Source organism: Mastigoproctus giganteus, chromosome 1, assembly GCF_048544385.1.
Source record: "Mastigoproctus giganteus isolate SK-2022 chromosome 1, ASM4854438v1, whole genome shotgun sequence".
NCBI lineage: Eukaryota > Metazoa > Arthropoda > Arachnida > Uropygi > Thelyphonidae > Mastigoproctus > Mastigoproctus giganteus.
Window position 1 is genome coordinate 140,165,545 of NC_143575.1, and position 27,311 is coordinate 140,192,855.

The following is a 27,311-nucleotide window of genomic DNA, read 5'->3' on the forward strand; positions in this document are numbered from 1 at the left end:
AAATAGATTTAATTTCTTTAGACAGGTTATATTCAAGGTTATACTATACAGGCATATTCAAGAAAATTTTATTTTTTGCTCAGTAAAAACTGAGAAATCTATATTGAAGATTAACTGGATGAGAATAGAGTTGTAAATCTGTGTCAGTATGTAAATTATGTTTACAGTAAAAGTGAATAGCAGATACAAAGAGTGCAGTACTAATAAGTACTAATTAAACGAGGAGAGCTTCTCCTTACACATATATTTAGAGAGTGCAGAATAGAAACATACTTGAAAAGATCAATTGGTACAAAAAGTTAAGAATACATTTTGTAAACTGACCTTGAAGGCCAGATTCGTACAGATTGTACAGAATTCCACATCATATAATGGTAGAAAATGGTACCATTATATGATGTGGAATTTGCAAATGGTATAAGGCAATACCATTTGCTTGCATTATCTTCTAATATTACATTCTTATACAAATTTTCCCAAATTTTTCTAAATCACACCATTTGCCAATTCTTACTTATAGCCAACTATTATTGCATCAAAGCTATACTGTAAGCACTTATTTTACTTTAATTATTTATGTTTTACAACAAATACTGCATTGGAACTACCTTATCTATTTTGTGGAGGTTCTGCTGTGTTATCCTCCTATTAATACTCTCACTTATTTTTAAATTTCATTTTCTTCAACAAATATACGAACATAGTTTTTGATACATGATCAAATGTAGTCCCCTGATGAAATACCTGAACATGTATCAATATTTATTTTTAGTTAGCATCAGATTTAAAATTGTGTAATTCCCCTCTACACCTTTAACCAAATTATCCCACCCTTATCTGATGCTTGCTATTACTTTATATATTAAACTAATCATTTTTGCTTTACCATTCGCTTCTCTTTAATTGGCTTGCGAATTCAGCCTATAATTTTATTTAATTCATTATATCATATAGGATATTCACATTCTTTCTCCTGCTTCAAAGTCTCCAGTTTCTACTATCCTTTTCCTATTAGTTTTGGAATTTTGTGAATTTATGCCTCAATCTTCTCACTTTTTAAACGATTTATTACTTCTACCTCATATATCTATATACATTGAGTGATCACTGAATTGTGACCATCCCTATGAAAACTGAATGCAACCCTTTAACCACGTGAGGTACGAGAGTGCAGAGTTAGTCCACCTATGTAGGTGTCAATATTTCAGTAGGTAGTAAAATTCCAAGCATGATGGGTAAAAGGAAGGATTTATCGTACTTTGATAAAGGACAGATTGTGGGTGCTTGACGAACTGGAGCCTCGATTTCCCAAACTGCTGAACCAGTGGGGTGTTTGAGAGCTGCCATAATTAATGTGTATCAAAATGGTCAAACAACAACCCGACAGCAAAACTGCAAAGGTCACCAGAAGGTTGATGTTAGAGGTGAGTGCCGGGTCCGACGATTCATACAGGCACAGCACTGTTGAAGAGTTGAATACCCAATACAACATGGGCCAGCCCAGAACAATATCTGGCATGACCACTGCGTCGCACATATGGGCTATACCAGCAGACAACCCCCCCCTACGGCATCCTCTCCTAACCAAGGTTCCTCGGCGTAAAAGACCTGTCTGGTGCAAGGAGAATGCAAGTTGGACAGATGAGTCACGTTATTTATTCCACACCGTGGATGGTTGTGTACGGATTTGGCGTCAACAACATGAGGCTCTTGATCCCTCATGCATGGTATCAAAAGTGCAGGCCAGTGGAGGCAGTTGTATGCTGTGGGGCATGCTTCACTGGCAGGAACCTGGACCCTTGGTGGATGGAGAACAATGTATCAGTGGTCTCCCCTATCGTCAACTGCTTGCTGACTGTGTACACCCTGCTATGTTACACTTTTTCCTGAATGGCGATGGTGTCTTCCAAGATGACGATGTGCCGAGTCATTGGGCATTTGTTGTGCAGGAATGGTTTGAGGAACACAGTTCTGACTTCCAGCATATCGATTGGCCTCTGAACGATATCGATCCACAATGGAAAGGCATATCAGGCATCTGAATACACTAATCACCTCCATACATGCAGTGCTGACTGCATTATACACAGCTTTGTTGGCCATACCTCCCAAATGCCCCAACATCTTGTTGAATCAATGCCACATCAGATAGCTGCTGTACTGAGGGCAAAAGGAGGACCTATGAAGTACTAGGTAAGTGGTCATAATTCAGTGATCACTCAGTGTATAGAGTCACAATGTGGAAACAATAATAACTCTTTCAAAAACAACTAAGGTAAGACTGTACATATTTCTTGAACTAGTGCGAGAAGAAAAACAAACACAGTATCGGCAAATGTCTGGTTTCATGCAATTCTGTAAGCAAAACATCATAGTAGTAAAGATGGGATCAATTGACGGTTTCTTGCATGAATTTCTAATGTGAAAGTCACTTCAGATACTACTACTGCAAAAGTTTGAATATATTTAGGAAAGGTATAGAAAATTTCAGATTTTTTATCATACATTAAAGGTTAATGCGGGAGTGTTGTTTTGAGGGTCACCTATCAGGTGACCTGCCATAATCACTAAGTTAATGTGATTGGATAAACCTATATGAAAGAAGAATATCTGCTAATAGTATCAAGCAATGTAAGGTGTGTGTGTGTGGGGGGGGGGGAAATACCAGCTAATAGCATGTCAGCTGTGAGCAGAGATTAAATTAATCTCTCCAGTTCTTATATTTGGGCACACAGAAACCTGGAAAACAAGTTGTGTTACATTACTAAGAGCTAAGAGAAGTAGTAGTAGTAGTAGTGGCATGTGATGCAAGAAAGCAAGTGTATGAGCTTATGCAGCATCAGCCAAAAAAAAAAAAAAACACACCATTCCCTCCAAATGCATGTCCAGCTCTCCTTAAATCTATTCAACCTATCAGAATAGATTTAAGAAATCCAGGTGTGAGTGCAAGAAATGCATGTTTGATGACATGTTGCACCTCAGTTTTTTTATGACAAATAATGAGATCCTCCACAAGTGCCTGTAGTTGCAGGCTTTAGCATTTTCTAGAAAACCAGTCAAAACATTTCAAAAGGCTTTCTATGCTTATTTCTTGCATAGTTGGAATGTGTCACTAATGACACATTCCAACTGTTCATCTTTGAAAAGCTGCCTTATTTGTGGACCAATGAAAATGCTTGCCTTAATCTTCTTTGTACTAAGTGTTGGAAATTTCTCTTCCAAGTATATGAATGAAGGACTATTCATTTCCAAAGCCTTAACAAAATTTTTCATTACTCCTAGTTTGATGTGGAGTGGTGGAAGCAAAACTTTATTTGGACCTAACAGAGGTTCAAATGCTACTTCTTCATTCCAGGTGTTAATGATTTTCATCGAAGCTAACTCCTCTTCTCATAGTGCATATGAGACGATCTTGGCACGACTATCTCACTCACAGAGAAAGCAAAAATACTTAATGTAACCCCTTTGAAGTCCTAATAAAATGGCACTCGCCTTTAAATCATCACATTATCTACCAATACGAGGATGTTCTCCATGTTTGTGTATGTTTATTTTTTGTGGATGGCACACGCAACTGGTATTGAAAGCAGCATATTTCCATTGTGTAATCATCATCATCATCAGCCATTTTCAATCCACTGCAGGATGAAGGCCTCTCCAGCAACTTTCCAGTTCTTTCTGTTTTGAGCACTGGCCATCCAGCCAGGTGGGAAGGAACAGCAGTGCATAGCACACGCTTCTTGATTAGACTGGGGTTCGACCCCATGACCACGTCAGCACCAAATACGGAGGATGCAGAAAGGTCAGGGAATGACCACCGCATATTCCAGGAGCAATATGGCCTTAGTTGCTAATGCACCTAAAAACAAACAACAAGTGGCCATCCATTTACTACCCACAAACTCATGAATTTCATCTATCCATCTCCGCCTTTGTCTTCCAGCTCCTCTTGGATACCATTCTGTTATTTTCTTAGTCCATCTGTCTAAGTCATCATGTCTTCGAGCTATGTGTCCTGCCCAAGACCAATTTAGTTCTTTAGTTTTGATAAGAATGTCCTTTACTTGAGTTTGCATGTGTTTCACTTCTTATCTAACAATCTGATTCCCAATATAATTCGTTCCATTCTTCGCTGTGTAGTTCTCAGCTTCTCTTCCATTCTTTTGGTGAGTGCCCAAGTTTCACTTCCATAAGGCATGGTGGGGAGTATACATTGGTTCATTATTTTACATTTCAGACAAACTGGGATATTGCTCTTCAGTATGTGACTATATTTTCTGAATGCTATCCATCCAAAATTTATTCTTCTCTTCACTTCCAGCCATTTATCATTATTACAGCTAATAACTTATCCCAGATAAGTATATGACTCCACCTTTTCAATTACTGCTCCTTCAATCATTATTTCCCTTTCTGTGGCATACTTGTTCATCATTACTTTTGTTTTAGCCATATTTATCTTTAGTCCAAAATCCTTACTAACCGTGCATAACTGATTAAGATTTTCCTCTAATTCTTTGGGATCGTGGCTTATGACCACAATGTCATCTGCAAATCATAAATGGTTTAGGTACTCTCCGTTCACATTGACTCCTTTCTGCGACCAGTCTAATCTTCTGAAAGCTTCCTCAAGGGCAGCAGTAAACAGCTTCAGAGATATTGTCTCCTTGTCCAACTCCTTTCTCAATTTTAAATTTCCTACTATCTTTGTCTAGTCTAATAAAGGAGGCAGCACTCTCATATATTTTCTTCCAAATCATAATATATGGGGTATCAATGCCTTGTCTTTCCAGTCTCCGAAACATTGCCGTATGCTGTATGGAGTCAAATGCCAGACATAATGGAGTTTTATATTCATTTGCTTTCTCCATTAGCTGTGATATTACGTGAAGGTGATCCATAGTTGAGAATCCTGTCCTAAAGCCAGCTTGCTCTTTCGGTTGATTCTCATCACGTATTCTTTCTAATCTGTTAGTAATGACGCTTGTGAACAACTTGTAGATGTGGGATAACAAGCTAATTGATCTATAATTTCCAATTTCTGATTTATCTCCTTTCTTATGCAGCATAACTATGATTGCATTATTCCACTGCTTAGGCGTCACACCTTTTCTAATGCACTTTGTGAAGAGCCTTGCCAGTTTTTGTGTTATGTCTCTTCCTCCCAATTTTAACAACTCTACAGTAACTTCATCTTCCCCCGGGGCTTTCTGATTCTTCATTTTCTTCAATGCATGTTCTACCTCATCAGGAAGAATATCGGGTATGTCGTATGTGTTGCTACTTTGCAATCCATCTTCCCCACTGCTGGCACCATTCTCCTGCTCCTTGTATAATTCTCTATAGTAGTCTTCTGCTATTTGAATTATGCCTTCTCTGCTGTTTATAAGTACACCATAGCTATTCTTCAGTTTCAGTATCATTTGTCTTTCTGTATTACTGCTCATGGCTGCTGATTTAAAATCCTTTGTTTTCCCTTAATGCTTGTTCTACTTTTCTTGTGTTAAATCTTCCTATATCCTCTCTGAGTCTCTTTCTAATGGCTTTGCATAACTCAGTATGCTCAATTTTCTCCCTGTCAGTGTTTTTCTTTCATTTGTCATCTTTGGTTCATCATGACAAGTGTTTCTTGACTAATTTTTTCTTCTTTGGATTTCTTTTTCCCTATAGGTTTCTTGGGCTTTATCACTTTCAAAAAGTTGTAATATTATTCATCGTTGTGTAATAACACAGCCCTAACCTTAGAAGCGTCCATAAATAGTTGTCTTCAGGAATGTGCCTCTGTTAATTGCTGCCAAACAAACAGTAAGATCACCTTCTGCTTGATAGAATTTATCATAGTCGTTATTTTGAGTATGAAATGCTGTCACTTTCACAGAATGATCCAGAAGATTCCACTGTTGTAGCCTTGAGGTCAAAAGCTTTGTCTTATTGTTGGGCAGTTCAAGATCCCTGATAAGGTTATTAAGCTCACTTTCTGTGATCTTATGGGGTTCAGAAGGATAAAGGTTTGGACAAAATGGTGAATTCATTGACGCAGACAGCTGCTGCTTCTTCGTGTATATCAAGCTGATGTTCTTAAGTTTCTTAATCTTCATCAGAGTGTACAGAAAAATAGTCAGGTGGTTCAGGAATAGGTAGTACTTCACTGTGAGGCAATGAATTGCAGATAGTATCTTTGGGTATGTCATTGTCCACTTTTTTTCATTGTCATCCCCTTTCTAATAGAAGGCACCAAACAAAAGTAACAGTCTGTGACGTGATTTGTTGGCTCCTTCCATATCATGTGCACTGTGAAAGTCATAACACGTCCCTTTTGATTCACCCATGCATTGGGTTTTGATGAACAGGTAGTGCAGCATATGTGTGGAGCCCAGTTCTTGTTCTGGTCATCTACTTTACACCCAAAGTACAAGAAGTAGGTGAAGTGAACTCCCCTCATTCAGCTCAACTCATTCACTCCACCTTGCATTCTACATTGCATCCCCTTGCTGTTAGCTCACCAATATTTTTCAGCTAAGCTGCTTCCTTGGCTACCTGTAGATCTCCCTCCCCTACATGTTTATTTGTTTAGTGTGGACCCCACTAGGAGCAGCGCAAATCTGGGGGGGGGGGGGCACTAGTCAATCCGATTTAGTCAAATTTGGGTATCTGTCAGGGAACTGATACAGCTACCCTGTCAATTTAATGTCATAATCTGGGCATGGTGAGAGACATGGGCAATTTGGCTATGGATTGCTGCTTTGCTGTGGCAGCTAAAGGGTACTAGGAAAGTTCTGCAATACAGCTTTGTTTATTTAATTTTTTCAAAGTAATTTCCTCTACATTCAATATACCTCTCCATCCTCCGAAACCAATCTTTAAACCAGTTCTGCCAAGTTTCACTAGGGAGTAAAGCACACTCGTTGTCCCAAGCCCGTAGAAGGTCCTCATCACTGGAAAACCGCCTCCCTTTTAGCTTCATTTTCACATGCGGGAACAGTGAAAAGTCGCAGGGAGCAAGGTCTGGGCTGTAGGAAGGGTGCTCGAGAAGTTTCAGTCCTGTCGTGGTCAAATATTCGGTGCAGGCTTTGGCGCGGTGAGCTGCAGCATTATCGTGATGAAGGTACCAGGTGTCCATTCTTGACTTTGGCCGCAGGTTCTTCATAGATCCAATGACTTTAGGCAGGCATTGTTCAGTATACCACTTAGCTGTGACTGTCTTCTGCATGTCCAAAACGACACGTTCCACAATTCCACTCGATTTGAAAAATACAGCTATCATTTGCTTCTTTACAGATCGGGATTTTCTGACAATTACGGGTGTGTCGTCATCATCAAAGACCCAAACTTTGTTTTGAGCCTTGGTCGGCAGATCGTAATAGTACAGCCAAGTCTCGTCACCTGTCACGATGTTGTTCACATACCGAGATTGTCCCTTATCAAACTTTTTTAACATCTCCCGGCACCAAGTCACACGTCGTGTCATCTGCTCTTCAGTCAGTTGATGCGGCACCCAGAGAGAACAAAGTTTCTTCACGTGCAAATGATCTTGCAGAATCGAACGAATTGCTGGTGCATTTAGGCCCAAAGTATCCTCTATCTGTTGGTAGGTCACTCGCCTGTTTTCGTCAAGCATTTTCCTCACAGCAGTAACGTTTTCCTCCGTAACTGACGTTCGTGGCCTTCCCGGCCTCTCAGAATCCTCCAGAGTGAAATTTCCCCTTTGGAATTCTCTATACCACCTGAATATCATTGTACGATGTGGACAATCATCATCTAGTGCAAGAGTCATTTCTTCTAAGCACTGGTCTATGGTTAAACCATGCACAAAATTATACCGCAAAACTGTCCTTATCTCATTTCGTGACCACGATGCCATCGCAAGCACTTTACACTCTCACTACTAATGAATAACTGAGCCCATCGACTTGGTTGAGACATGTTCATACGTGCTACTATGCACGTATGAACATGTCTCAACATGCAGCAACAAGCAGCTTCCTGTGATTCATTGTTGCGTCATATTGCAAAACTTTCCTAGTACCCTTTGTATAAGGCTCATCCCTGGATATTTCTATGCATTTCAAATATTTTTTATGTGAACCTTGTGAAAGATTTATAATTATTTTCTTCTATTATAAACAAGTGTTCCTGTCCACTGGGTAGGAGGACCAATTCCTGCTATTAGTTGGGTTCTTGGTATATCATAAATTATACATTCATAGAGAATGTGTGCTCAGTCTTCGCTTTTGCCACAGGTATAGTTTGACTCATCAGTCAGCCCTAAGGAGGTTAATTTTTTTCACATTTAGGGAACTGTGACCTAAAGATGTTGTGAAAAGTCCAGGGGTGAACCACTTTGGTGGCTTTGGTCTAATTGTTGCCACCTGTGGCAGAAACCTTTTGGTAACCAGACTTCTGGTTTCTTGCTCCCAATTTGTCTGCCATATCTCATGAAGCTTTGTGGCTATTCTATTTCTTTCAGCCATGATGGTGTTGGCTGTGTAAAGGGCTATCCCCAGAAATTCTGTGGGTATGCCCTTCTTAAGTCTACAGTACAAACCTCTTTTGGCTATTTCTAATTAAATGGGAGAGCACTAGCAAGCACCTGCAGTGTCGGTGTGCTTACAGTGCAACATGTTCAGGTGATAGTGAGAAGTATTGTTCTCTGAATTATCTCTAATTTGTTCCGGTTTCTGACTATGGCCATACGGGTAAACCACACACCTACTCCATAGTTGGTGACAGGTAAGAACACTGCTCAGTATATGATTGCCAGAATCCTGAGCCACCAGTCAGTCCGACTGATCCTGGCAATCATGCCTGCATAGTTTCTCACTTTTTTTTTGCCAAGTATGCCAAATGGGGATAAACAATTAATTTTGAGTCAAAAAAAAAAAACCTCTAGATATTTTAATTCTGATACCATTTTTACAGTTTTTCCATTAATTTTAACTTGAGGGTCTCCTGAAGTTTCCTTTGAAAAGTATGAATTTAGTAGTTTTTTTCAGCTGATATCCTGAGCATGTAGCATTTGCGTCCCCTCCTGCAATTTCATGAGGATGGCATTTGGTCTTTTCTCTCCAAGCACTCTTGTCTTTCATTTTACAAGGAAAATCAAATCATCTGCAAAGGCTAGGCTTTCCACTGGGCCCAGATCCAAGGCCAGAAATTCATCTAGAATAATTGTCCAGAAGAAAGAGCCAAGGATTGAGCCCTGCAAGGTCAATGACTTTGGTTCTATAGGTGGTTTCACAGACCAATGTGATATATCTCCTTCCTTCTAGTGTTTACATAAATAAAAAAGTATTTCCTGCTTTTCTTTAAAGGACTTACTGCAATCTGCCTTAGCTTGCCTAACTCACTTTATGACTGGATTGCAGACTTGTTTGTATCTGCTGAATGTTTCTGAATCTTGTTGTTGTTGTTTTTTGGTGCAAGGGCTACCTAGGCTATATTGCACCTATCAATGGTATGAATGTTATGCATGCATCGTGAGAGCTAATATCAGTCAAAAATGATCATATAATCTTATCTTTTTAATAAAGTAGAAAAACTGCAGGAGATTGGCATCGTTACCTATGAGGTGGTACAGCGTCAGGGGTTCTTTAAGGTTTGGCAGGAAGCTAAATGAGATTTGGAGGGCAGTGGTGTAGAGTGCTCTGGGCAGCTGGATGTTCCCTCAACTTGTACAAACTGTTCAGATCCTATTTCTCCAACAGAACAATAATAGTAAAGTCAAGACATCACCAAGTGCAGTGGTCCATCTACCAGGATGCCCCCACTGTCCTGGGGCCCCTGATATGGAATATGATCTTACAAGACTGGCTACATAATACCTTTGACAACACAAAAAACACAGCCTTTGCTGATGATTTAACCATCATAGTCTCAGGAAAGACTCGATCTGCAATAGAAACAAATGCGCAACGGGTAATTAATCATCTCATGACCTGGGAGGGAAGAATCCCCACTTCCATTCTAGATATGCAGATCTCCCTTGAGGAAGATATAACTAAAGAAAAAAACTCTTGTGTTTCAACAAGCTTGTCAATGTGTGGGAGACCAGATGGGACACCTTGAACCTCGGACTGTGACTAAAAGATTCCTCCGAGATGTAACATTTACAATGACTAAAGCAGTGGGAAGGTGGTTCTCACTGAGCCTTGAAACATCTTTTCTGGCAAGAGGGCACAGCTCCCTTAATGAGAAGCTATTTCAGCTGGGACTCTCAAACACGGATCGATGCAGATGTGGGGAAAAAGAGAACTGGTTTCGTAAAAATCTTCGACTGCACTCAATATGAAGAGCAGTGAGCACAACTGAAAACTATTGTGACAAACCTTGATCCTAGCCATATTGACCAACTTATTACGATGACTGACAACCTGAGGGCATTCCAAATATTTGCTAAGGAAGTTTTCACTAGACGCAGACACCTAAACTTGACTAGAACTAATGACCACCAACCTAGGACTTGAGCCGACGACAAAAATGATAAATGTTCTATCGGTTTTTTTTTTTTTTTTTTTTTTGTTCTCTCTCTCTCTCTCTCTCTCTCTCTCTCTGCATTCTGCTCTGGGACTAGTTCCTGGATTCGTAGTAGCAATAGCACTCTCCTGCTACTCTTTTCCTCTCTGTCCCAAGTGGGATAAAAATCCTTTTGCAGGATGAAAAACTTTTTTTTGTCTCCCTATCTATCTGTTGCTGGCACCCAACCGATGCTCCCTTCCTTTCTGTGATAGGGATGCGGGATTTAAAGGTTTTTTTTCATTATTGCGTTCTGTCCGGGCCTGAGGCTCCCCAGGTCAGCCCAGCAATCTCTCGCCCGCTCTCTCTTTTATTTATTTTTTTTCACCTAACAATTTATCCTGGACTGGGACTCCCCTGGACCAGGGGAGTCCCCGCTCCTCTTTCATCCTTCTTCCTCTTTACCTTACTCTAGTTTTCTCTTCCTCCCTCGGGAATGAATTTCCCAGGTAGAAGGGCGACAGATAGTAGGGGAAGCCTTGCTACCCGCTGCTAGGGACGAATAACTAGAAGTGGAAGTCTAGGTGATCACTGCTTCCAGATAGCCAAATGGCCAATACACAACATGCACACAAGCTCACAGACAAAATTTTTCTGTCCTATCACTTTCTCCCATGTGGGATGAGAAACTTTTTCTTTTTTTTTTTCTTTTCCTCTACCCCAGTTCAACAGGCACAGGATCCTCTGTCCGTCCTGTGCAAGATGGATTTTTTAAAAAAAATTTTTTTTTTATTACATGACATGCACAGGCCTACCTTGACAGAGTCTGTAAAAACTGCACAGAGCAACAAGGTGGAGATGAACTTCTGTTCTAGGAGCTGCCCATACAAAAACACAAATATAAAGTACACTCAACAAGAATATGTTTCATTGTAAGAAGAGTTTCACTGTGTGCACTGCGGAGGATCATTACCTGTGAGGAGATAAAGATAGGTAAGATAACTGGGGTCTATTTGCGCTCTGATTAAGATTACTTCCTCCCTTCTGTTTACATGGAAGCTAGAGGTCCATAACTGCAGTTCAGATTTTATTTGACAGAGTTTATTATGTGTTTAGGGGCTTGCCATTGAACTGTCCATTGCTCCCTACATATTTTTTGTATATGACATTTGTAGTCAAGATATGGAACATAATACTGTGTTGATTCTTTGTTGGATGGATGTTTAGCGGGATAGTCCGCACATTCATTTCCTGGGATCCAGCAGAAGATGACCACTTGCTGGGGTTCTTCGATATGCATCAGAGCGGATTTTATGAACCTTATTAAAGGATGTGTATTATGAGATATTTTGCAAAGCTATAAGTGCACTCTAAGAGTCCATATCTATCATGCTTTTTGGGATAGACAGATGGAGAATGTATTCTATTGCAAGTATGATGGCACATAATTCAGCTGTATAGCTGCTGCAATCAGTGAAAAGTGATATGGAGAAGATTTTATGAGGGAAGACAGCTGCGGCACGTACTCCACTTTCAGACATTGACTTTGACCCATCAGTATATATTTTTGCAAAACGTAGATAATTTTGTGTGGGCAATATGGAGTTGTTGTATGTTTATATCTGTAAGAGAGTGCTTACCCCAGTTTAGAAAATAACTGTCACAGAATGGTGTCATTGAGGACCATGGGGGATCCACCAGACTGTTTGGATCTTGAAGAACCTTGTCAGGATGAATGTTTCAAGTTTGTGCTAATGTCCAAAATCTGATAGCAATAGGCTGAACTGCCCTGGGTTTATTTCTGTAGTATGTTGTGAACTGAGAATCATTAATTATCGGCCTAATTAGGTGAGTAGATAGACTTTGAATTTTAGCTGTATAGTTGAGAAGTAACATCTTTCTCCTGAGGTTTAGAGGAAGTTCATGGGCATCAATGTAAAGATTTTGAATGGGCAAAGAGTGTCTTATAATGGGGAATTTTAATTTCCCAGAGATCGATTGGAATTTGTGGGTTGGTCATTCACACACTAGCAATGCTTTTGTGGATTTATTGGATGATTGTTTTCTACAGCAGCAGGTTCGGGAGGCAACTAGACGGAGTAATACTCTTGATTTGATTATCAGTAGTGATTCTTCATGCATTAAGAATCTGCAAATAAAGGAACCACTAGGTGGCAGTGATCACAGTGTACTGAAGTGGGATTTACTCAAAGAAGTAACTACCATCAAGGGTAAAGGGAAGGGTTTTTGCTTTCGTAAAGGTGACTACGGTAGTCTCAGATGGTATTTAAATTCTATACGGTGGGACCAACTGATGATGTTACCAACAGCAAATTCAAAATGGGAAGCATTCAAAGAATTAATCTTGGAAGCTACTAGGCTTTTCATATTAACTAAGAAATACTGTTCAAGATTTAGGCCTAAAGGGATGTCAGATGAACCAATAAGACATGTGGCAGAGGGAAAAAAATGCATAGGATACATAAATTAACAGGTGGCACAGAAGCCTATGATAGATATAAACTGGTCTGTAACCAAGTCAGAAAGGAGATTGGGCAGGTAAAGACAGATATTTGGCAAAGAAACTACAAGAAATCTTTGGCAAAGGATGCAAAGAAAAACAGCAAAGAGTTCTTTACTTATGTAAACTCTAGAAGGAAGGGGATGAATCAGATTGGTCCACTTGATATCCATGGTTCAACTGTTGATGATCCTGCTCAGATAGCTAACAAACTAAATGAATACTTTGCATCTACATTCACACGTAAGGAATTATTCAGGGAGAGGAATGACAGAGGTGTATTAACTCTGGCAGTAAGCTAGATAATTTTATAATAACTGAGAGTAAAGTGGAAGAGAAATTGTTGAAGATAAACATAAGAAAGGCACCTGGGGTGGATGGAATCTATCCAGTTATATTAAAGGAGGCAGCAAAGGAAACAAGCAAACTTTTAGCCATAATTATGAGAGCTTCCTTGGACTTAAGGGAGGTACCCATGGACTGGAGATGTGCAAATGTGACCCCAATCCACAAAGGAGGATGAATGGGAGACACAGGTAATTACAGACCTGTTAGTTTAACATTGTCAAATGCATATGGGAAGCAGTAACCCCTGAGTAATGTATCAAGTGTGTGGTAATACACTGACAGTGGTAGAGAGTGAAAAGGACCTGGGGGTAATTGTGCAGACGGATATGAAATTTTCTGAGCAGTGCAGACGGTCTGTAAGAGTAACTCATTGTGTCTTGTCAATGATAAACAGGAATTTTTCTTGTCTTTTTTTTTTTTTTTTTTTTTTTTTTTTTAACGAAAACACGAGAGGTATTAGAACCTATAGTACTTAGTACAGTGCTTGGTTTGGAGGTTGAGAAGACGAGAGAAGATGTTTTGTTGACATTTGATTCGAACTTCTGTAGACTATAATTTTCAGGAAATACGTATGAAGGAAGGTTGTTCCAGAAAACGGCAGTTGAATGAATAAACAAGGAAGATGAAAAGTTCATCTGTGAGTTTGAAGTTGGACAGTAAATGGATGTTGGCTGGTGGTGGCACATGTTCGGACTGTTTAGAAAGAGAGAGCATAAATTAAAGAAGCCAATTCAGAAGAACAGCCCCATGGAAGTATCTGTAGAAAAGGCATGCAGCAGAAACAGTATGTCTATGAGACAGCGAGTGGAGAGACTCTGTTAAAGATGAGTCATTAATTAACCTAACTCCCCTCTTCTGAATGTCTATAAGCCTGAGAGAGGTTTTGGGGACACTGCCCCAGATGTGGGAACAATATTTCATGGTAGGGTGGATTTGCAATTTGTACAGAGTGAACAGCTGTTAGGAAGAAAAGTAACGCCAAGAGCGAAAGAGAAAACCAAGTTTTTTAGATGCAGAGGAAGCAATATTTGTAATGTGCTTGTGCCAAGAGAGATTAGAAGTCAGGGTAATGCCCAAAAGAGATATATCAACTTCCCTAGAAATCGGAGTGTCACCAAAGGTAAGCATAGGAGCAGAAGCATCCTTTTTCCGAGATATAAGCCAAGATTGAGTTTTAGAAGGATTGAAATTGACTAAGTTGTCTTTGCCCCGCTGGAGAATTACCTGTCTAGATAATCCTGCAATGCTTCTTTAACCAGTGCTTCCATTAATTTTCCTAGAACAGAAGTTAAAGTAAGCCTCAGACAAGACTTCCCCTTAACAAACCCCGTGCTGTGTCCGAGCTATAACTGAAGTTTATAGCTCGGACACGGTATGGGGTTTGTTAAGGGGGAAGTCATGTCTGACCAATTTGATTGGATACTATGATGTAGTCACAAAGGAACTGGATGCAAAGAATAATTTTGATACCATATATTTGGATCTTAGAAAGGTTTTTGATACTGTTGCACATGGAAGACTGCTACACAAATTGGAGCAGTGTGGCATTGGAAGCAAACTGCTACTATGGATAAAGAGATCGTTGAGTGGAACAAGACAGAGAGTGGTAATCAATGGATACTGCTCTTTGGGGACTAATGGTATTAGTGGAGTCTCCCAGGGTTCAGTGTTGGGTCCATTGTTGTTTTCTGTATTCATCAATGATATCGATGATGGTATATCAAGCTTAATGTCCAAGTTTGCAGACGATATGAAGGTCAGCAGGGTTGTTAATGACACTAATGACAGTACGCTACTGCAACAGGATCTAGAAAAGTTGAGAAGATGGGCTGAGAGGCGGCAACTGAAATTTAACATTGACAAATGTAAAGTATTGCATATGGGAAGCAGTAACCCCAGAGTAACGTAGCGAGTGTGTGGTACTACACTGACAATGGTAGAGAGTGAAAAGGACCTGGGGGTAATTGTGGAGCCAGATATGAAGTTTTCTGAGCAGTGCAGATGGTCTGCAAGAGTAGCTCATTGTGTGTTGTCAATGATATATACAGGAATTTTTCTAGCAGTGATAAGGAAGTGATTATCCCCTTGTATAAGGCAATGGTCAGGCCATATCTTGAATACTGTATACGGGTCTGGAAGCCCCATTTTAGGAAGGATGTAGAGCTGTTGGAATGAGTACAGAGAAGGGCAACAAGATTAGTGAATGATACAAAGGGTTGCTCTTACAAAGAAAGGCTTAAGTTTTGCAAATTACAGTGTCTGGAGACTAGGCACCTGCGAGGTGATCCCATAGAGGTGTATAAAGCCTTGAATGGTTTGAGCATGCTCAATGCTGATGGGATTCTTCTTCTTCTTGCTCAGAATAATCGCTTGAGCGGGCATAAATTCAAATCAAGGAAAGACAGTTGTAGGATAGATGTGCTGAAGTTTGCCTTTAGCCAGCGGGTGGTTGATTGTTGGAACAAACTTCCATCTGTCATTGTGGAAGTTGATAGCTTAAACAGATTTAAGTCAGAACTGGACAAACATTTGGAGCGAGTGAATGGGTAAAATGAGAAGGGTCTGTGTTTTTTTTTGGTTGATGCTATATAAGCTTGCTTTCTTGCATCAAGTGCCCTTTCTAATGCTAACTGGGGAAAGAATGTTCAAGAAAGATGTGACTGAAAAAGGCAAGCAGAGAAGAGACTGATTTCTTTTATCTAAGTAGTGGAGCAGCATCCACCACTTAGATAAAAAATTATTCCAGTGGCATCTACAGCACTGTTTTATGAGGTAGATATGGCTTCTTGAAGTTCAGGCTTTGTAAGTGGTTAATCGTAGCATAAAGAACATCTAAGTCTGAAGCTCAGTTGGGACTTTTTGGCTAATACTTTGATCTTCTGGAATGATTGATCATATGCTGTTGAGGAAGACAATTGCAAAAACACAGTCCCTAAGGCAATTGCTATATTTGTGGGAGAAGAAAGCTCTTGACCATTCCAGTGGAGAGGATAATGGGGAAAATTTGCCATTTAACTGTTTTATTTTTCTCCATATTATTCTTGTATCAGTAATTTTATTAATTGAGCTTGCAAATAGAATCCAAGAGTCGTTTTTAGCTTTCTTCCTAATGTGACGGGCCTTGGCTCTAAGTCTCTTAATAAGATTGGCAGTGGTAGGATGTTTTCGAAATTGATTCCATGCTTGGTTTTTTTATTTTTTTGCACCCTTACACTCTTTGTTCCACCAATAATTTATGGTTCTATGGATGATTGACTGTGATTGTGGAATAGCAGTAGATGAAGCAGCCAGTATTTGTCTCATAATGTGATCAGTAACTAATCAAACTAATCAAAAATCAAACTAAACTGATCAGTAACTAATCAAAGTAATATACAGACAGGACACATAATGTGTCCTATCTGTATTGATAGGACAGGTTTCTATGATCTGACCATCAAAGGACACAGAGGAAGTGAACTTTGCTTAATCTGCTTTGGAAAATTTCCATCTTACTTAATTTTCTGAAATTATGGAATGTGCTGTTTGAATTTTACATATTAACGGGAAGTGATCACTATTGAGGGGGTTGTCAAGGGCCATCCACTCAATACTAGGAAAGAGGGACAGAGAGCACAGGGAGAGATCTACTGCAGAGGTTGTACCCGTAGAGAGATGGATGTAAATTGGCAAGCCGGTATTTAGTATAGTTAGGTTATGTCTGTCAGTAAGCAGTTCGATGAGTTGTCCTGGTCCATCTGCATTGGGAGTACCCCATAATGGATGGTGTCCATTAAAGTCATCCAATAAACAGATAGGAGTTGGCAAATGCAGAATAAGATCTTCAAGTTTATGGATGTTATAGGGCTGATTGAGCAATAGGTAGATAGAGACAAGTGTCAAAGTAATATCAATCACTATGCGTGTGGCAAAAGCTTCGATGGAGGTTTGTAAAGGAATGTGTCTGCAAGATACTCTTGAGTCTAGCAGTATGGCTACCCCACTGTGAGCATTATTTGAGGCAGTTCTGTCTTTCCTAAAAAGTGCATAATTCTTAACTGAGGGAGACACATGTGGTTCTAAATTTGTCTCTTGTAGGCAGATGCCTACAGAATGATAAAAATCGATTAACTCATGGATATCATCAATGTTACTATGAATTCCTCTACAGTTCCATTGTATGATTTGATGCATTATTTGGTTTTGTTACATGAGGATGATTCTGATTCTTTTTTATTCCCAGGCTGTTTATAGTGATCGAGTTTCATTTTCTCTCTTTCTGGAACGATTGGGCATCCAGTGTCCATTTCATCTTCTGCATGACAGTCTAGGATAAGTTCATTTGGGTCAGCGTTATTATCGGTGGACATGTTTACTAACGTGATATTTTTTGTCTTCCTATTTGGAGCTGAGTCAGTTTTCGATTTTGTAATATCTTATGGTCTATGTGGTGTAGTTGGTGGAACTGTGACTGGGGTTGGCTCTATCTACTACCTTTTGCTCCTTAGGAGTCTGGTTCATCGATGGTGACAGTATAGATCGGGCCCAATCTGCAATCGATATGGTTGCGGTAATTGATACTTCAGTTTGTGTTGCTGTTAACTGATATTTTTGCAGTATATGTGTTCTTGGGTACATTGAGCATAATTTGCTTTTTTGCCTCTTGGTATGTAACTTTTTGTTCCACCCTGCAGTTCTAGATTTTTTTCCCCTGTTTTTCAGAGGTCATGATTTGGAGTAGGCTGGATGTGTGCCTTTGCAATATTCAGACAGTGCGGCGGTGTTTTGGCATCACAATCTGTTTGTAAATATTCTTTTGACCCACAGTTTGGACAGACTGGATCTCCTCAACAAGCCATTTGTGCTTGACCAAATTTTTGGCACTAGTAAAATAAGTAATAAAAAAGAATGGTAGCATCTTATAGGATTCGGAATAAAGGGTTGTACTCTGCAGTTGAGACAGCCGGCTTTTACACTAGATGGTAAGATAGATGTTCCAAATGTCAGGATAATGTTGCAGGTGGGAATAAGATCTCCATCTTTTCTGATTGTGATGCATTTGGCTTGTATCACTTTTTGGTGTCTGAGTTCTTGGACCAGTTCAGTTTCTGTTATGTTCATCAGCTCCCACTCTGCAATTACTCCCTTGGAAGTAGTTTGTTTGTTTGTTTTGGTTGGTTTTTAGGAGCATTAGCAACTAAGGCCATATTGCTCCGGGATATGCGGTGGTCATTCCTTGACCTTTCCGCATCCTCCGTATTTGGTGGTGACGGGCTCGAACCCCGGTCTAATCAAGAAGCATGTGCTGCGCACTGCTGCTCCTTCCCACCTGGCTGCGGAGGCGCCTGGAAGTAGTTAATGTTGCATGTGGGATGACTTGAACTGGTAGCCCTCAAAATGTTGTTAGTTTCAGTAGTCTCTCGGAATGTGTACGACTCACTGCTTCTACCAAAAGGTCTCCAGATCTCAGTCTTCTCACCATTTTGGGTGAACTCACCACATTTTCTAAGCATTTCTGTATAAGAAATGTGAGAGAGAATGCTCATAGATTTGTCCAAGAGAGAATGTAAGATAGGGAATGATGGGCATTCCTACTGTTCTGTGTCTTTACACAGTCTTTTAGACTTTGTCGCATTACGGTAATTTCATGGTCAGCATCGCTGACAGTACTGGATGAGCGCAGGATAATTGTCATAGTCCACGGTTAGCTCCTTTTTGCCATGGGGAGGCAGGAGCAGTGCCGCAAAGAGGCCAAGCGGTTAGATAAGTTAGATAGGTTAGTAAAAAAGTAATATAAGTAATAAAAAAGAATGGTGAATTTCCTTTCTCTGTTCTTACTTGCAACTTTCCAAGTGTAGAATTGGTTATTAAATGAGCTGCTAATAGAGAACGATATAACTTAAAATGAACTTTTATTGCTGAGAAAGATCACTATATAAATCACACTTTGAACCTTGCCCTCGAATTCGCTTGGCACCAGGGGTCCTGAATCTCTTGCTAATTTATAAGCATCCCATGTATTTTTCTTTTCTGCCACTAGTCTCATCAGTTCATCTGATATCAATTTAGGTCTAAACCTTGAATAGTATCTCTTAGTTAGCATTAAAAGCCTAGTAGTTTCTATAATTACTTTCATGAATACTTCCCATTTAGAATTTGCTTTTGTAACATCATCAGTTGGCTCCACTGAATAGATTTTAAAAACTGCCTGAAACCACTGTAGTCACCTTTATGAAAACAAAAGCACTTCACTTTTTTCTTGAGAGTAGTTAAATCTTTAAGTAAATCCCACATTGATACACTAGTCACTGCCAACTAGTGGTAGTGATCTCAGTCTTCCTTTACCTGCAGTTTCTTAATGCATGAAGAATTAATGCTGATAACCAGTTCAAGAGTGCTCCATTCTCTTTGTTACCTCTCTAACATGCTGTGTAGAAAACAGTCATCCAGTAAATCAAATCCAGAAAAGTTTTGATACTGTGTGAGTGATCAACCTACAAATTCCAGTCAATATCTGGAAAATTAAAATCACCATTAAAAGGCATTCTAATTGACTGACTCACTCTATTTGTATGTATAGCTGTTTGTTATATTCATCCCAGTCATTAGGCCTATAACACATTTCTACACTCTTCTGTTTTTTTTTTTTTTTTTAATTCCTAGTGCTTAACTTGCAACAAACTGACTCAACATTGCACTGATCACCTCCTCCAACTAGGTGCATTGCCTTTGATTTTGTGTGCCTTTTAAGAGCATAACTCCTCCCCCCCCCCACACACACACTGCTGCATGTCCCAACAAAAGCAGTGTAAAAATCACTTATGTGTTCCATTTGTTGCTAATAATCTAGTACTCTGTGTATACCACTGGAAAAGGTTTCATCACTGAGGGTTTAACAAGTTTAGAAAACTTGCATTTAATAATTTAGATTAAAATGGCTTACATTCCTAATCCTTTCTCAGAATCCTCATTAGAAATAGAATAAAATAAAATTAAATGGGTACCCTTACATGATTTGATCAAAAAGTTCTACAATGCTATAACAAAGCAGAGAATCCTTCTGCTACATAAAAGAACAAAGAAAAAAATTTTTTTTTTCAAGAAGATTCTGAGAAACTACTCTAAATTATAAAATTTATTTTATTAAAAGTATTACATGACCTGTGTTTAATAGTGAAGTGTCATTCATGACTTAGTTCTAGTTACCTGTGTGTGATAAATAATGCAATGCCTCTCCCACATAAGAAATGTAAGCGGCACCTCCATAACCAGGTGGGCAGGAGCAGCAGTGCGTAGCACATGCTTCTTGATTAGATCAGGGTTCGAGCCCGTGACCACCAAATACGGAGGATGCGGAAAGTTCAGGGAATGACCACTGCATATCCCCGGAACAATATGGCCTTAGTTGCTAATGCTCCTAAAAATCAAATAACAACATCAACAAATATAAGTGTAGATTAAACATTTTAGGGTACTGACCATTGTGTCTTGAATTCATAATGTACTGATGGGAAAAGCTCCACAGTCAGCAGAGTGTAATGATCACTGCTCTTCCATATATCAAGAAAACATGAATTCTCTCCCCCCACCACTCAAGGAACTTTTATAGGCCAACTTTCATACCATGAGCTGAGCTAGTCTGTCTTGAGCAAGAGTCGAGTTTTCTTCTTCCATCCTGCAAACACGCAAATCAACCACAAGATAATTGGCTGCATTTATTATAAACAACCCAACCCTGATTAGCAAGGCTTATGAAGATGCTTATAATTTATGAAGCTTTAATCAAATTTTATAAAATCCAGAGTAATTTTCACTGTTGAGAATGAACTAACGATTTTAATAACAGCAAGAAGCAAACAAATGGTGAGTGTGATTTGGCACACCCGGGGTCCTGAGCTAGATCATCATTCTTCTCTTTCTTGGTGATTCCATTCCGCTTCTTGTTTTCTCTCTCTCTCTCACGCACACAGAGAGAAAGTAACTCAGAAATTTGTTTTTGGCTGGGGCAGCAAAAGCCTCAGGCTTCCTTGCACCATATGGCTAATAATAATATACCATCTGACAAGAGGTGTACTATATTTACTGATGAAAAGTTTGATGAAGGGTTAATTTCAGGAATGGTACAGTTTCCTTTATGGGAAGATCATAAAATTACGTTGTACCCAACTTCTTTGTATGGGGGTATTTAAAAGTCATGTACAAAAAAATAAAGTAAAGTAAACAATTCAGAAGTGCTGGAAAAATTATCTCAGAATGAACAATGTTCAGAAATAAAGCAGACACTGTTTGGGTTAATATTCAAGCTAGTCATTTTGCATAAATTTATATTAAAATATATTCAATTATATTCCTATACAAGGAGGTAACTTACCTTAAAACGTTTGCTGCCATTAATATCATCAGTCCTATCTGGAAATGCTCCCTGTAAACCAAGCTTGAAGTGCTCCTCAAACTCAGCAAAGTCAATGATCTAAAATTTATAGAGATAAAACTTTATTCAAGTGTTATGTTCTAATTAATTCTCAAAAATAATAATACACTCCATTTCTAAAAAATTATAATTCAATCCATTTCTTAAAAAAAAAAAAAAAAAAAAAACTATAATTACCATATATTAAAAATTTACTGAATTTTTACTATATGGTAATTAATTAATACAAAATTAACTTTTAATGATTTCTTGCTTGATATGCTGTCCTATAAACTATCTTTGAAAGTAAATATTAAATGCTAAAAATTTGAATTTTTACTCTGAATAAATTAGTAAAGAGTATGCAGAAAAGCACTTCCCCTTATAGCAATAAGCCTTCAGTATAAATGATTTATGAAAGTTTTACTAAATGATTTTTTTTAAAATCTCTAATTGAGTTTTCTTAAGTTCTTTTAAAGCTGGTGTTGAAAGTGCCATGACTTGTGGCTGCAAGCACCTTCTGAATGACATATATTATTGGTATAGTTTTCTCTAAAATGGTTATAAATTGTGTGTAATCATTAAAGAATAATTAAAGAAATAGAACACTTTTATACCGTTTAATTTTTATAATTACTGGCCACTTCTCAGACGTTTGCTGCATTTCATCCTTCAATTTTTTTATAGTGGGAGCTGAAACACCTGTTCAATTTGAAACTGGAGAAATTACTTCATTGCAATTTAACCATATGACTTTCCTGTACAGAATATATTCCAAGAAATAAACTTGGCAGAACCTCAAATGTGACAATAGCAGGCTGTTTTTAAGTTTTGCCAAAAATTATACAAATACTTATAATTTACTAGTATATGCAAACTCCTCTTTAATTGCAAATTCCTCTATCCTCTGAAGTATAAACATGTTTATTTAAAAGCATGCCAGTCAAATCTGTTAAATGATGAGCAATGTGATGGTGTCATTTTCTGTACAGAAAATACCAACCTATGAGAGTCACTACAACAGTAAGACCTACAGCCTGCAACCCACTGCTCTGTGACTGTGTTGCTAGAGTCCATCAAAAACCTAACTTGTATATTGCTCCACCTCCTTCCCAGATTGGCCACCATTATCACAAATGTTGTCCAACTCATACAGTTCCTACAAGCATGACATCCAAAGTGAAGGGATCAAAATCAGGTAGCAACAATGCACTCTTGAAGGCAGGGGTGACTCATCTCAGGAAAGGGGCTGCCTTCACCAGGCAGATCAGAAATGCAGAGTATAAAATGGCACTAATCCAAATCACTGGGTAATAAAACCATACAGTGCAAAGAAAGGTGGTCAAAATCCCTCTGGTATTTTCATTAGTCGTTTATGCCCTGAAACAACTGTGGATAAAATTGTAGCCATTGAAGAGGCCTCTAGATTCAGGACTCTATGATGCTACTAAAACACCGACTCAAATCAATAAAATGCCTTTATTGAACAAAAAACAAAAATACATGTACTGAATGTATAAACTGTATATTAAAATAAAATAAAATAAGATAAGATGTATATGACAAGAATAAAATGCAATAAAACAAAATTAAAAGCGCTAAAAAGATGTTTAAAATCACTAAAACAGGAGCTTTCGGCAGCAGCAGCCGCTGCCGCCTTCATAAGCAATAATGGTTGCAGGTTATCTGACAATCTATATAAATATACACATACGCCCCAGCAGGTCCATGACATGAACTATGGCACCTGTGTACGGTCCCACTTCTCGTGCATTGGAACCGGAAATGGAAAAAACCACTCTAAACCATTTGTCTCCCCTTAGAATTATCCTAAGGGGAGACGAATGGTTTAGAGTGGTTTTGAAGAGGTGCTTCAAAGAGTGGATGAATGCAACAGCCCTTATTCCTATTAAGACTATAGCATCTAGATGAACATATCCTTAAACTCTCTAGCCATTTCCGGTTCCAAAAGCCACATGCTCTATCCACGATCGATAATGGTGCCATAGTTCGTGTCGCGGACCTGCTGAGGCATATGTGTACATATATAGATTGTCAGATAACCTGCAACCATTATTGCTGATGAAGATGGTCGCTGCTGCTGAAAGATCCTGTTGTAGTGATTTTAAACATCTTTTAGTGCTTTTAATTTTATATTTCATCACATTTTATTCTTGTTATATACCATCTTGTTTTATTTTATTTTAATATACAGTTTATACAGTCAGTACGTGTATTTTTGTTTTTTGTTCAATAAAGGCATTTTATCGATTTAAGTCAGTGTTTCAGTAGCATCATAGATGAATCATAATTGTAGCCATTCTCAAGCAGCTTAACATATTTGGTACACCTGTCAAAATCCATGATCAAAGGTCCCAATCTTGAGCAGTAATTAAACAGCTATCTGGCCTATGACCCCCCCCCTCTCTAGTGATGCCATCACTTGGAGACCACAATGAAGAATGCGATTTACATGTTTACATTAGAACAGATGAGGGCAGAATGCATTTCCTAGAACAGCTAGGCAGCAACCCAAATAGATTCTCACAGCCTGCTTACAAATTAGTAGCTTCCACTTTGCCTAAATTCTGCAATTTCACCAACTCACTTAGTCAAATAAAAGTGCACATCACCAATAGGACAGGGTTCTGGGTGCAGTCCCTGCCCCATAGAGAATAGCCTACCCATTTCAATCCCTTCCGGGGAAAAAAGGAACCCAAGAAACCTAACCAAGATTAAGTCTTCCAAAGACAGGCTTGTTAGATACTTCATGTAAACAAGCTCAGTGCCCAGATTGATTCAGCCATCTAAATATAGAATATGATTTTGTTATACTTATTGAAATCTGGCTTTGTGACAACATGGGCATATTGCCTCTCATTATTAACCTCAGACATGTCAGTTATTACAAACAGGAAAGAAAGAAATAAGGTAGAGTCTTAATTTGTCCAAGGCAGTAGTTCTCTCTTATTAAATCTGTGACATAGCCTTGGGATGATTTCAAAACCATTCTTAGCTGCTACTTGGTCAGTGGCAACTGGTGTGTAGAGCTTGTGTTATACCACCTCCTGCCTATCACAGATCAGCACATTGCTAATTTTGCTGCTTGTTTATTGATCTCTGCCAGCCACAATCAGATGGTGATAATCATGAAGGGGGGGGGACTTCAACCTGTCCCTGCCATCTGAATTAAAGCTCCTTGACAGATTAATCGAGGATCTATCCAATCTCAATATTCACTACACTTATGTCTGACCTCGTGGAGGTCAGATAAAAGTGAAATGGCTGAAGGCAAATCTTGATCTCAGTTCAAGAACTTAACAGAAAATTTTTTCAAGTAATGGGAATACACATAATTAGTTCAAATTATACATTTACACATGAGGATAAGCAATACCTCAGTTAGACCAAGTCCAACTGAGGCATTGATATTATCCTCATGTGCACAGTAACTCAAAGAATCCAATTCAAAAAGTCATGAAAGCTGTATATGATCCAAAATAATTTAAAACAGTTAACAATTGACTTCTTCAGGCTCTACCCCCCAGCAGTGTTTCAGTAGCATTGTGAGGAAGCTGCTTTCTGGTTTCTGAGATTGATGGCCGTGCTCAGAACAACAGTGAACTGGCTCTATACACATCAATTCAAGATGAAGCAATAACTCCACACTGAATTCAAGATTTGCCTTCAGCAATTTCATACTCAGCTTAATCACTTCCTACAAGCATTTTCTAGGAATCTAAGAAGCAGGCAATCAATTCTGCCATGAAGAAGAGACTAGCCTGTGGACAGCCCTCCAGGTTGGGCGTTCATATCCAGACAACATAGCCTTTAGACCTGGCTAAACAATGTGATCAAGTTATCTGATTTGCAAATCAGATAATGAAGTCTCCCCCCCCCCACCCCAGAACAATGCCCACCACAACAACAGTTCTAACTGATGTAAGAATTTGTAAAGAGAAGCTAAGTGAGGCTATCAATGCCATTTCCCAAAAGAGAGAAAGAGAAAAAAAGAAAGAAACTGACTACATTCCCACTTTTTGTTTGAACATTAACTTCCATTTCATCTGTGAAGAACTAATGATGAATTATATAACAAAATATTACAAAAGGATGTCATTTCATATGCTTGGCTGAATAATGGAGTTGTCCCAGTTACAAAGCTGCAAAATCCTACATCAGCCACTGATCACCAACAAATTTAAATTTCCAACACATTTTTCAAATGCATGCAAAAGTGCATCTTCAAGGCCATTGCCCATCAAAGGAGTTCATGACCTCAGATCCTTTATATACACATTCGTAGCCGAGTGGGCAGGAGCGGGAGTGCAGTAGCACATGCTCTTTGAGTAGACCGGGGTTCAAGCCCCTGACTGCTGAATACGGTCGATCTGCCAACCCGCACTGGACCAGCGTGGCAGATTATGGTCCATTTCCCTCAGCATGAATTGCTGAGGAGGCTTCCATCCTGCAGTGGGTTGATAATGGCTGCACTTTACTATGTACTATCACAAATATCACCAATCACAAATATCACCAGTCTACAGGCACTGATCCTAAAAACCTTTCATGACTGGGAACAAAGCTTTGTCCTCCATGCTGCTTTCCTGAATCTCAAAGATGCTTTCAACTACATACAGATTAATCCTCTTTTGTGCCTTGTTGAGAACTACAAGTTTTTTCAGTTAGAATCTGTATGCTATTCAGAAATTTGCTGAGTATGAGATTCCTAACCATCCAACAAGGTTAGGATGGTTAGGAATTGGAAGTCAGTATCCCCAAAGAGGAAACACTTGGCACTTATGTTTTCTGCAATATTTCTACTGCTCACAAATGACTTATCTGCTTTATTTGTATAAGGATGATATTGTGTTATCTGTTGACCCCTGCTACCTATTTTACTATGGATGCAAATGACAAATCAGATCTATGATATAGTGGTACTACTGATAGAAGGGGTTTATTATTAGAAGAGTTTGTGAACAGTTATGGTTTAGAGGTGTTGAATGAGGGAGGAAGCCAACTACATTTGATAATGTACATGGTTCCTCTAATACAGAGTGACAATGATATCAGTTAACTTAAGCAGAAAAATTGTTGATTGGAATGTTAAAATGTATCTGACAAACAGTGATCATAGAGTCATTGATTTTAAGTTATTGTACACCTGTGATGGAAATGCTTCCTTGGCTTTTAATAACTGTAAAAGGAATAATTATAAAAAAATAGATCGGGAGAAGTTTAGAGGGTCAATGTCTGAGGGTCATTAGAGTTTGTATTTTATGTACAGAGTTGTTTAGCCAATGCTGTTAGTTTTTCTGCCAGGAAGAAAAGGAAGAGGGGTAAAGCTGTTCCATGGTGGTCAGCTGATTTGACCTTGATCAGAAGGAAGGTTTTTCATCTAAGGAAAGTATACCAAAGATCTAGAGCTAGGGGTAGGGTGAGAAGAAGAGAGAAACAGGGATCTTTATAAGCTGAAAAGGAAGTATTACTATCAGCAGATTTTAAAATGTAAGGTTAAAGTGTGGCAAGATCTGCCGCATGATGTGGGGAATAGCAATCCGTGGACTCATTTTCAAGCTTACTAGGAATAAGTTCAAT

The 27,311-nt window shown here is 38.9% G+C and overlaps 1 protein-coding gene across 1 annotated transcript in view; it reads right to left on the reverse strand.

Annotated features, from left to right (window-relative positions):
• Positions 1 to 27,311, reverse strand: part of Frl (formin-like protein) — a 708,708-nt gene that overhangs the window by 349,309 nt on the left and 332,088 nt on the right. The window contains exon 15 of the mRNA XM_090382384.1: positions 21,672 to 21,770. Coding sequence (XP_090238510.1) covers positions 21,672 to 21,770 — 99 coding nt within the window. The remainder of the gene's footprint in view (positions 1 to 21,671; positions 21,771 to 27,311) is intronic.